Source organism: Epinephelus moara, chromosome 21, assembly GCF_006386435.1.
Source record: "Epinephelus moara isolate mb chromosome 21, YSFRI_EMoa_1.0, whole genome shotgun sequence".
NCBI classification, from domain to species: domain Eukaryota; kingdom Metazoa; phylum Chordata; class Actinopteri; order Perciformes; family Serranidae; genus Epinephelus; species Epinephelus moara.
Genome location: NC_065526.1, coordinates 37,838,338 through 37,850,949, shown reverse-complemented (window position 1 = coordinate 37,850,949; position 12,612 = coordinate 37,838,338). Strand labels below are relative to the sequence as shown.

The 12,612-nt window shown below is 41.5% G+C and overlaps 1 protein-coding gene across 1 annotated transcript in view; it reads right to left on the bottom strand.

The window, feature by feature from the left end:
* exoc3 (exocyst complex component 3) overlaps window positions 1–11,639 on the bottom strand; it is a 28,599-nt gene extending 16,960 nt beyond the window's left edge. Inside the window, exons 1-8 of the mRNA XM_050032392.1 lie at window positions 11,494–11,639; window positions 10,380–10,585; window positions 8,350–8,569; window positions 7,999–8,171; window positions 7,275–7,487; window positions 1,553–1,731; window positions 1,081–1,197; window positions 368–386 (exon numbers count right to left, since the gene is read on the bottom strand). Coding sequence (XP_049888349.1) covers window positions 368–386; window positions 1,081–1,197; window positions 1,553–1,731; window positions 7,275–7,487; window positions 7,999–8,171; window positions 8,350–8,569; window positions 10,380–10,523 — 1,065 coding nt within the window. The 5' untranslated portion in view covers window positions 10,524–10,585; window positions 11,494–11,639. The remainder of the gene's footprint in view (window positions 1–367; window positions 387–1,080; window positions 1,198–1,552; window positions 1,732–7,274; window positions 7,488–7,998; window positions 8,172–8,349; window positions 8,570–10,379; window positions 10,586–11,493) is intronic.
* Between the last annotated feature and the right edge of the window lie 973 nt (window positions 11,640–12,612).

Sequence of the window (12,612 nt, the reverse complement as noted above, 5' to 3'; positions counted from 1 at the left end):
GTCATCGCAGCGCTGTCGTCATCTGTTTACCTCGCCTCTGGCCCGCCTATATCAGATACACCGATGTGATTGGTGCAGCTTGGTTTCATGGGCATAGGTAATGAGCATCATTACTGATTGCCAGAGGGACTCGCTGAGCAAATTCAAACTGTGCTCTCGCGAGAACTCTGGATTTCCAGGGTACAGGTACGTTACAGTACAGGCACATTGGAATTCTTGTGCGTCTCTCTTTGCCAGCTTAGTTAAAAAAAAAATATAAAAATATAAAATAGACACGTTTAATTAAGACCCAAAATAAATAAAAGTGCAGCTCAAATAGTGCAAACACACAAATATGCAAATCCACCCATAAGTGGTAATACAGTACAGTGGATGTGGAGAGAACCCTGTATAAAATAAATATAAAAAAATGTAACGAGTAATGACATTCCTAAAACTGATCACTTATTGCACATAATATATTGCATATGTGGAGAGTGAGTCCATTACAGTATTACACATTTTGTATATGTGTATATGTAATTTCATACAGAACAAAACTTTTTTGGCTTTATGTGCCACTGAGTAACTTTTATGGCAATGAACAGGGGCCCGCCTCCATTGTTGTATCCAGGTCTCTACAGTCTCATCCTTAAAAATGATGATTGAGGAAGAGATATAGTTGTTGAATCAAAATTAACCAAATGAACTTTAACCATTAAGCCAAGTCAATTTAGTTTGTTTATATAGCCCCAATTAACAACAGAATGATGAAACTTTTTCATATAGGACAAGTCAAACGTGCAGGGTGATGGTGACGAAAGACAGCTCCCCTTTAACAGGAAGAAACCTCTAGCAGAACCAAGCTGTGTGGCTGTCTGCTTCTACAAGCCTGTTGTGGCTGCCCCAAAACAAACTAGGAATGCAAAGCCCACTGGTCAAGGCAAGCCAAAACGATCACTAGTAGCACAACTGAGCCTAACATGTTCAGCCTGTGTGTTACTGACAAATACAAGTCTGTCTTTGAACTGATGAATGTCCCACAGTGAACACCTTGTTCACAGACAGAGCTGGTGGAAGTGTGCATTTCTGTGTGTTCACCTCTTGTATGTGTTGAGGACCCAGGTTAGCAGGGAAACGATCTCATTAGCCTCCAAGTCCTCAGAGGCCAGTTCTTTGACACGAGTGGACACAGCATTGTGGTAGAGACTGAAAAACCTAAAACACACAGACATACATTTCAGCAAACACTTACCTGGATGTGTTCAATGACAGTGGAATTAACGGAAACCTGTATACTTTGACTTTTTGCAGCTTTTAATCAGTTGATAGTGAAGCAGGTCACAAAATGTATTCAACCTATTGCATTGTTCCTGTGACACTATTTGATCCTTTGTCAGGGGTGCAAGAGAATGTGGCTTCCTTTTCCAATGTCAACTGTACAAATGTACCTCAGAGGTGCCCAGGGATGGAAGGACAGTAAGGTGACCAGGCAAAAAAAGTGTATCTTGTCTGAATGTGATGTGTTCTTTAATCCTGAGAAAAGCAGACTGATTCATTTTGTATGTGTTACCTGTTGAAAGTGTTGTAGTGTGGGGGGAAGCACTGCACCATGAGGTTCTTGACAACAATGAGGTCATCCAGAACATATTTCCTGGTTATTTCTAGAAGACGAACCAGCCACATTTTATCAACCTCTCTCGTCACTGCCTGGGTGCCCTCAATGCGGGTGCTGACTGTACCCTCCAACACCTGCAACAGAAACAGATCAGAAAGTTAAAAAACAGCTAGTTTAGAGGTTGAGTCTGCACAGTTAGCCAGCAGGGCTCAAACGATGTTTTTCTGTGTACATTTAATAGTACACGCAACTTTGCAATTATATACACAGTTTTTATTAACATGCACCTTTTTTTTTTGAGTGAACAATTTGATGTATTTGTTTTTACAATGGTTCAAATATGAGTAAATCATCAATTACCCCTTTTTGACAGTCATGGGCTGGCTTGACTTAGCTTGGCTTGGCTTGGTTTGGTTTGGTTTGGTTCGGGCCGTCAGCCCAGCAGGGATTTGCATTTCCACTACAACAGGGCTATCCACTTGACAGTGTGTCTGTCACTGATGACGGCTTGTCTTGAGTGATGATGTATAAAAGCAACGGCCTGATCCACAGCTACAGTCCTCTGTAATTTTTGATGCATGTGTTTTTCCACAGCAGGGCAGGTAAAAGAACTTTACCCACTGGAGGTGTGCTGTTTGTGAAGTAAGAGCCTGTTGCCTGCAGCTCTTCATCTAACATCTCACTGTGGCTGTTTCTGCTTTCACTTTCCTCCCTGCCGTATTATTATACTTGTCTTTATTGAAGAAAATCCACTAACAAAGTTCTGCTAATTCAGTGATATACACATTTCATTTCCTATAGATTCTTTACAATAAAAGTCCCCCATTATTTTGTTATGCAAAAACTTTTATTGTGAAGCAGCAAAATAAGGAAATATTAAGTTTTCGAGCAGCAACTTTACACAACTTCTAATACGGCTGATATTGAACAGGAAACAGTAAAATAAAGCAGATATGTAAAGTAAAACAGGACGCAGGAGAGAAACTAAACTCCAAACCAGAGATTCAGTTAGAAGCTACAGACATACTGAGAGCTGAACACACAGAGACTTTCAAAAACACCTTTCTCTGGTCTCCTGCAGACAGAGGTGAGTTGAGTCTTGCAACACACAGGTCTTGTTTGAGGGGGAGAAGCAGGGTCGTCGGGAGTTGGCTGCGGTCAGCGAGACGTCGCCGCTACCTGCTTGAGGGCGGGTGGCCCAGCATTTGGACCTACTCCACCGTCTGTGCCACAGCATGGCATGGCACAACGTGTCTTAACTGTTAAGGCCCATTTATGCTCAACGTTAAATACGGATACGGATACGGATACGGACGGAGCCTTCTGCCCGTGCCCCGCGTTCATTTCGTCCGTATTGCTGCACGTTTCCATAAAGCTTACAGATACAGGCCAAACAGAGCAATACCACCAGGAACCGTGGGGGCAGTGTTGCTGTCACTACCCGATACGTAGCTCTAGTGAGACAGGAAGAAGAAATAACAATTGAATTTCTCTCATCGGCAGCACTAGAGAAAAGAATTCTCCGTCCTCCAGTTGCGATGTATTTAACGGCCTCACTGACCACTGCCTCCTACAATGCTGCCTCTGTTTTTGTCTTTTATGCAAGAGGTACATTATCAATATCTCCTCCACAGCCGCTATGTTTGTTTTTGAGTTTGCTGTTGTCATAAACTTTTGACTCTGGGCTGCCTCCTGGTGGATATATTGGTTAAAATCCATGCCACCGCAAAGGGCACATGGAAGTATGTGGGCAGTGACGGTAACATCGTTTGAAACGGACGTATACATTTTCGTTCGTAAAGGGAGCATAAATGGGCCTTTAATGGAAATGCAAATCGGCACGGCATGGCTTGATTCAATGCAGCCAAAAGTGACAGTGAAAAAGGCCCAAATGTGTTAGAATGTCATTTGAGCTGATTTCCCCTTAAATTTTCTCCAAAAATGTTCAAAATAACTTCAAAATTTACATGGTCATTGTAATAGTCATCCTGACCAGGATAACATTGAAGGTTCCAGCAAACCTCTGAAAGAACACATCTATTTATTTCATGTATGAGACTTTAAAAATGAGGATATTTTTAATGTGTTCCAACGTTATTTGAGCTGACTTGCCCTGTTCAGTAATATGCAGTGAAACTGCTTCAAATTGTATGTGATTATAGGAACAGTCTGAGCAGAAATATTGTGCTTCTCAGCAAACCTTATATGGAAACGTTTTTTGACATTTTAGGACTTCTGTGGTGACGCCATATATTCAACAAGACTTATTCAATATATGATGTCTAATAAATTATTGCTATGACACAAGTCTTTGTTCGTCCTTTTAGGCCCCTCCAAGCATCAGTCCGTAACAGCACAAAAATATGGGGGAAACACTGCTTACGCTTAAATTGCCACGGTTCCCGTTACCAGACGCCATGTTGTTGCAGTCCAGCCTTCTTTTTTTTTTTTAATACTGGCGGGCTACAAACCTCCTCCAGCCTCTGGCCACCTGCGTGCGCTTTAATGACGTCATATGACACCCCTCGTGGGGAGGCACTCATGTGATTGGCTGTAAAGGAGTGAGACATCTAATTGGCTGCAGACAATCCCCTCTTAGAAAAAATGCATTTGTGAATCCTTTTTTGTGCATTTATTAATTTCTGTGTGCATTTATTCATTTAGAGACGGTTCTAGCTCCATACAAAATGGCGGTGGGTGGCTTGAGCAGGTTTTCCGTGTTACGCTGTAATGCTCTGTCTTTGCAGTGTCAGTGTCCCAGTTTGGTTTTAGGAAAAAGGACATGTTGTGACAATGTGTGAACAGCATCAATTACATGAGTCTTACAGTCAATTTGTGAGAGCTGGCAGCCCTACAACACATGATTTCCATACCAAAACATGAGCAATGGTGAATGTTACAATTCTGTGCACAGCTCAATTTTTTTGCGCACAACTGTGCATATATATGCACTATTTCAACCCTGGCCAGAAAACCACCTCTTACAGAGGTAAAGGCAACTAAACTTCAATGCCTTGTCTATTCCGCAGCTAATCAATCATATTTCACCATGAATTCTATAATGTTCCAAACTGTCAGCATCTAAGTATTGACATTTAAATGCAGTCTTCAAGGAAACTAAAGCCCAGCATACACTGTACGATTTTTAAAATCTTATTCTTAATACCAGCTCACACTGTACGAGTGAATCGTCTGCAATGTGCAGCCAAAGCTCACGATTTATGTGCTCACACTGTACGTTCCGATCATCAAGCACGATCAGAGAGCTCACACTGTATGGGTGAAAACAGCTTGTCGGCCCCTGCTGACTGTCCTGCCCGTTGACAGCTGTCAATAAAGATACATTTGAAAGCTCCGATTTGTTCCGGAAGTGCAGGACAAACGGTTTGCTTTGATGATTTGCGCTATACTGTGTGCCGAAACGTCAAAAAAGAAGAGGCATCGACGCATATGGACTCGCAGATGGCTTGAGAGACGTGGACAGTATGGTTTGCCGGGTGCACCCTCTGTGTGTGTGTGTGTGTGTGTGTGTGTTGTACCTCGTCTAGCGCACTAGCTTGTATGTTTGTTGCGCTTGCTTGAAAATGAGAGCAGAAAAAACTTACCAGGCAGCTGAAGAATATTGGCTATCTCCTGCCAGCGTTTCTCTCGTTGATAGCGGTCGTGGTAGGTGGAAGAAGAAACGTCGAACAGGCACTCATACTGTTGCCACAGCTCAACCAACCTGGCCTCCATATTTACAGTCCACCGACGCGTCGCCATGGTGATCTATGTCTTCGCACAGGCGCAGTGAGGGATAAAGGCACAGACATTGGTGAATCGGCTCGTGGCTCTGCTTCAACTGTGCGAATGTCTGTGCCGGCCGACCAAAATTTCTTGCTTCAACTGTGCGAATGTCTGTGCCGGCCGACCAAAATTTCTGACATGTCAGAAAGTCATCCGACCGTCCGACCGCGGTTCTGGAACAGATGATCGGCCCTTGCCCCCCCCCCCCTGTACACTGCACGGCAAAAGACGCACGACAAGGCGGAAATCCGGCCTGAGCGTCTCAAAAATCAGGTCAAATCCGGTCAAAAATCGTACAGTGTATACTGGGCTTAAGTGGTGTTAACATGTTCCACAAACACAGTCATGTTCAACACTGAGAATGTGATAGTTAGACCAAGGCCTGTCATTCATGATGGTAAACATTACTTTGAATCAGCCTTAAAGCAACCTCCATATAGTCTCAGGAAAACTGGAAGAAGAGTTGGATGAAAAGATCAAGAACAAGAAGAGTTAGAAGGCAAAGTGGAAGAAGAGTTGTCTGGAGAGAAGAAAAAGGAAGAAGTATAGCTGCTGCGCAGCGATGGGTCAGGTCCGGGCATTTTTAGGCAATTCTGAGCAACAAGCAGAAGAATTGGAAGACATTTAGGAATTTAGCAACCCAATCTGCCTTTTGCATCAGCTGAGGCTTGAACTCACAACCTCTGAGACTAAGAATCAATTTCTATCTCACTGAGCTAATTAGTCAGTGACAATTCATGTGTAGCTTCACAAATTGACTAAGCCAGACGTGCAGGTTTATCAGCCGTCCATGCATGGAAAAGCAGATTTCAAACCACTGTAAAAAATTCAGTTATTGAAACAAAAATCTGAAAATACACATATTGCATCTAGACAGCATGGAAATGTTGGTAATTTGTTTGTAACAATGATTGATTTGCTCTATAAGTGAAAAACTGATGTTTAAAATTGCCATTTTTATATTGACTCCAATTGTTCACATTAGAGCAAAATTCAAAATGCTGTCAAAAATTCAGTTTTTGAGATAAAATTCTGAAATTTGCCACACATCATCTACCATGACTCTAGAATTTTGTCATTTTTTTCATAAACATTGAAGATTTATTTAGCAAGAATTTGCATGTATGTTTACAGTACCGTTTACAGTCAAACATTTTGATGCACTGTAGGCTCAATTTTTGATAAATCAAAAATCTGAGAAACGTAGTTTTTGTAGGACAGTCTGAAGATGCTCTGTAGCAAGTTTGGTGTCAATTGAGCAAAAATTGTGGGAGGAGAAGTTTTTAAGAAGTTTTACAGTTTTTGAAAAAAAACAGAGTGATGAACTTCATAATAATAGGTTTAAATGTACAAAAGTTTCTTCAGTATTGGGGCTACAGTGTGATGAAAGTTGTGAAGTTGTAGCACGTGTGGTTGATTTGTTATGAATTTTCAAAGTTTTTAACTTTAGATGCTTGCTGTAGCGCCACCATCAGGACTACTGGCTTGAGTTTACAGCTGAGGATATCTGGCATGAGACTGGACCTTTGTGCAAAGTTTGGTGAGTTTTCACCCATGGGAAGTATGATTTCCTCGGAAGAAGAAAGAAGAAGAAGAATACCTAGGATTACAATAGTGTCCTGGCAGCTTAGCTGCCCGGACCCTAAAAAGGGTTTGGAAAATAAAAAGAGAGAAAAAAAGTTGGATAAGGAAGAAGAAACTAAGAAGACGAGGAAGAGTCAGATGACGAAAAACAACGGTCCTCAAACTAGGTTCTCAATCATGCTCAACCTTGGGGCAACCCTTAAAGAGTACAAAGAGATAATAAACCTTATTCTACTTGCTCAAGTAATATCTTTTATAACTTTGAGTATTAAAGAGCATTACTCTGATCCTTCATCCCTCCTCTCACCTCGAACATCTTGTCCTTCCACCGTTTGGGCCGCCCAGGTGGGATAAACCCAGTCTGCTTCTTACGGTCGACCATACGTCGATCAATCTTCTCCTCCCGCTCAATGATGCGAACCACTGACACCAGCATGGTAGGGTCACGACGGACTGTAACCATGGACCTCTGCAGTACCATCCATAACTGCTTGGCCAGCTCATCTGACAACCCTTGAACCTGGAAGGGAACAGAGAATGAAAAACGGCTGCCTAAAAGCTTTGGCCTTTGTGGTTACATAAGAACTAAAAATATCTTAGATAGAATACAATCAGAAAGGTAAACCACCTTTAACTAACCACAAACTCAGCTCAAAAACATATACACGTGTGCTTATAACTGTGAAACAATAAGGCTCATTGTTTGCAAATTTAGTTTAAACTGATTTAGTATGTTTCCTGCAGCAAAACGACACTGTTCACTGCAGTTTACAATACAAGATCCTTCTGCAACAAAGACAACTTCACAGTAACTTTACAGTGAAATGTAAAAAGGACAAATAGCAAGAAAACAGCACTGGTATCAGATCAGTTTTCTCTCTTGGACAATGAACAGAGTTTGTATCAGGGTGAGTGACTGGTTAGAGAAAAGAGTCCCTTGGTGTGTCACTAATGGTGTTGATGATGTGTATGAGATTCATCTCTTTCACAAATATGCTATGACACTCTGAACCTCTATCACTTAAACTTACATCTTCAAAGTAAATGGAGATGAGGTTCATGTCACTGGTGTTCTTGCTGTCCATACGGTACTGTTCATACATGAGGTCATCACGTGAACACTCCAGTTCCATCAGCTTCCTGTGGGCCTGCAGCAGCTCGGCCTGCTCTATCAGCTGCTGCGTCTCTGTCACAATCTCTGGAACTGTACACACAGCAAAGTATACAGGGGAGAAGCTTTCTGTGAGTCCAGTTAAACTTTAAAGACTGCTTGTTGGGTCAAACCTGCTTAAAGCCTGAGATGTTTCTACAGTGACACTAAATTGCCTGTGATGGGATGCACAATGGTTGACATCTTTTAGGTGGGGTTGAACTAAACTTACCAGAGAAAATGTTTTTAAGGTTTTCCACAGCTGAGGCCAGCTGACTGTGTTGGACTACAGCATCCTTGACATCTTTCAGGTTCTCTATGGTGTTGATGCTCTGCCTCCAGTCTTTACTCACATCAGCCAGTGAGCCCTGGATGTCTTTGACATCCAGCAGGGCACTGTGCAGCTGGGTCAGTCCAGTGCGAACACCATCCAGCTGGGACTGGATGGCTGCCTGAAGGACATCAGGGGCCATCAAGAAAAGTTAGAATTATTACACTTTGTGTCAATAATAAAATTGTGGTATGGGATATGATAAATGCTTGCTTTCTTACAGAGTATGTGTCAAATTACCATGTATGCTTGGTCACCGTTGAATACATTAAAGCATTATATGCAACACTTTTCTTTTTGCTCCCATTTTTCACAGGTTTTAGTTAAAGATTGACGCGTTTTTATATAATCAATAAATATTTTTCTCTCTTGGTCACTAAATTTGTTCAAATCTGTTAGTGTTTAGTTATCTTGGAAAATAAGTGCTTATTAACTGTACGTTCACACCAGCAAAATAGCTGAATTCGCTCTAGCAGCGCCGCTGGTGAAATATTTGTGGCAGTGAAAGCAGCTCAAGTCGCTCATGACCTCACATTCTGAACGTTCGATTATGCTTTAATTTAAAGGAGCCACAAAGCAGGTTACTGGCTGGAGCACAGAAATGTGACTTTGTGCATTTGCCTGAGTACAGAAACTTTCAAGTTTGGACAATGAAAACAGAACAAAAAGTCTAAATATGTCTGACATTAAACATGAAACACACACTGCCTGTGTGCGTTCAGGCGTTGTCACATAAATTCCACACAAATTCCAGCACTTGAATACACCGTAGCACAACACAGCAGCATGTTAAGTGGGCCGAACCCGAACCAATTATGAGCAAACATTTTTGATTTGTTATTCCCCCCCCAAAGCTGTAAACCTAGGGCAAACACTGTCAGTGGTTTGGGTTCGAGTGCCTACAGTGCGATTAGTTAAACTGGTGGTAAGGAGAGCAAATTAATTGCATTCCCACTAATAACAATCGATTCCACATGGAAGAAGACACTCTTGTAATTTGTGCTGCCGTGTGGTACCTGCACCGCCGTCAGGTCTGGGTTCACGATATCCTCCCGGGCCGTGAACAGCACGGGGAATATCATCGGCTGGTGCGGAAGCTGCGGCTGGATGGGGAGAGGTTCCAGCGCTACTTCAGGCTGAACGTAGATCAGTTTGACAGCTTGCTGCTTGTTTTGAAGTAGGAACGAATGTGTGGTAGGAACTAAAAGTTTCCAAGGATGTTCTCTGGGTTCAACACAAGCGGTGTTCCACACAAGCGATGGACATCTACATTTCGATTGGTTGCTGGTCGTTTGCAGCTCAAATGCGTCATAGCTAATTTGCATAAAGTTAACCAGTCTTCAACTTTCCTTTCCAGCTCAATTCGCCAAACGCCGCCGCTCATTGCTTTTGCAGCTCAAAACGCCTCTGGTCGCCACTATCCATTGAAAATAAATTAGACCTGTCACCTTTGCAGCTCTGGCAGCTTTTGGTGTGAACATACAGTAAGCCAGAATTAAAAAAATTGCAACCAAAATATGAGAGAAATATATTTATTGAGTGCATAAAAGTGTTTTTTACAACCAGAACTAAAATTAAGCTAAAGTTAAAGAAGTATTTCACTGCTGGAAAGGTGGTCTTTTCATAAAACTAAGCGCTTTTGCTCAAGATGAAGAAAACCTAACTACTGATTCAACTGAAACTAAATCAACAACAATTTTGATAAACAGGACTGTTGACTAATTGCTGCAGTTCATGTTCTGCTTGTTTTATTCATTTATTTTTCTATTTTTTAAATGGATTACCTCTGCATATTTAACTGTTGACATCTTGAGATGACTGACTATTTGCTGACATTTCACTGAAAGCAAATGTTTTTGCAGTGAGTGAATAGATGTGTAAAATGGAGAAGTGTGTACAGAACTATACTGCACTGTCTGTTAACACATCACCTTCAGCCTGGCCTCCACAGAGGCCTTTTTGCGTGCCTCTCTTCTTCTGTACTGCTCCACCTTGTCCAGCTGGTCAGATCGCTGCAGCATTCCTGCCACACGCTGCACTGCCGTGGCAACCGCTTCCCGGCTCGTCTCCTCCATAGTGTTGGTCAGTAGTATTAAGTACCAGTCGTATCCAAAGGCTTCATGCAAACACTCTTGAGCTGAAAAAGAATAATTAAGATACATTAAAAGACACCATCAATGACATACTGTTGGTGTCAGTGAGAGATTATAACGCTTTGTTCAAGATTTCTTTTACTTTTATGACTGTCACATCAATAGATTAAAAATGGTCTGGCAAAATGTGTCTCAAAACTAATACAAAATGTTCAGCAACAATTCCAGTGTCCCCATGGAGATACTGTTGCACAGCAATCAATTCGATGTGGTGACTGAAAGCTCCATTTTCCCATGCACAGCCAACAGCAATTTCACTGTTGAGCATCAAAGCAATTGTAAGACAATATACAGAAACAGCGATATTCCTCAGGTTGAACACACCTCGTTAGTGTTTGAACACTGCAGCTATTAACATTATAACCTTCAGTATTTAGTTCATGCTGAGTCTACTCCTGTCATAAGTTAGCAGATTCACATTGTAACTTTTTCTTTTCTCCACAGTTAACACAGGTCACTGGACAAAATGTGACCGGAGAGCATAGGACAGTTGCAACAGTCTTTGTCAAAAAATTCTTAGAGCCATTCAGCTTTTTGTTACATTGTTAGCTCGCTTCTTTAGATTTAGAGTAGGGCAGTGTCAAGTAACATTCGTTCTGTGTGGTAATCTAAGTTAGTGACAGCTAGCAAGCCAGCGGTTAACTTGCTAACGCTGGCGTAACGCTAGTTATTATTTTGACAACTTGTGCACAGCAGCTAGATAAACTATTGTGACATATACTGTAAAATGAAAACACTGCTTAACACTACTAATAAACGTTAACTTAAACTTCCCGGCTCGTTAAATTTAACAGCATAAGCTAAGCTAACAACGAACGGAAAAGGCTAACACTATCTCGACGCCTGTAAAACAAGCTCATTGTACAAGCCCAAGATAAAATATGAACGTTACCTCAGACACTTCACTTAGGGACTGAACGTGGGGAGGATAAAATGCATTTCTACAAATCTAACATTGATATTTCTGACGACGTTATGTTGTTGTGGTTCCTCATTGGAGCTCCGCCCAGGCCAGCTGCTTCTTCTTTTTCTTCTTCTCTGAGTGTAATGGCAGTTGGCAAACCAGCTTTCAGGTGCATTACATTACCGCCACCTACTGGATTGGGGTGCGAAGCAGTAGATTGGCAAGAAAAAAAAACTAAATTCTCTCAATTATTCTTAAATAATTAAATAGAAGCTTCCTTCCTTGATGTCTTTCCTCGTAGATTCGCTAATGTAATACTGTGCCATTACTCAGTTAATCCTGTTATTCACTCCCATCTTTCTTCATCATATCTGATGCAGTCTACAAGTGCATGTTTGATTGTTTCCAGTTTATTAGTGTGTACACTTTCCAGTAGGATGCCTCCCTATTCTATGGAGGCTTTCATTTTATCCTGTGTGTCTGTGTCCTATACTCAGACAGAAATCTACCAACGCCTGCATGTTTTTGAATACTGTACAGATGTCTTCCTGTGTCACTTAAGTCCCAATAGGCTATTCCTTTTTTTCCCTGCATGCAGTCCTTCATGATAGTTTCAACCTCTGCTTTACTCAGTGGTTTTTGCATATCCAATAATTGTCATTATAGTGATTGTCCAGCCAATATACTTTCTCATTTCATTCCACCCTTACTTGAGCAGGAACCCAAAGGAAGGAGATATCAATCCCCTGCAATGTAGCTTGAGCAGCATATGATAAAGTTCATACGTGATATCTTGTCTGCATGATGACTTTCAAGACCCAATGCTCAAAAGCACTGACAAGCTATCAAAGGCAATTGCAACACTGTTATTCTCTCTACCCATTGTAATGCTAATAATATTCTAATGAATTCAGCTGTAATCACTGGCAGATGGTCTTATATTCTCTTTTTAACAGTTACTTCACAATGAGGCACAAAGAATGCAGCACCAACATGCCCAGTCTCTGGTTCTTTTGAACCACCTGTAAATATGAATATCTTGCACTGGTGATGATCAGTGTATCTTTACACTATTGTCCACTGTGTTACTTTTTTAAGGTTTCTCCT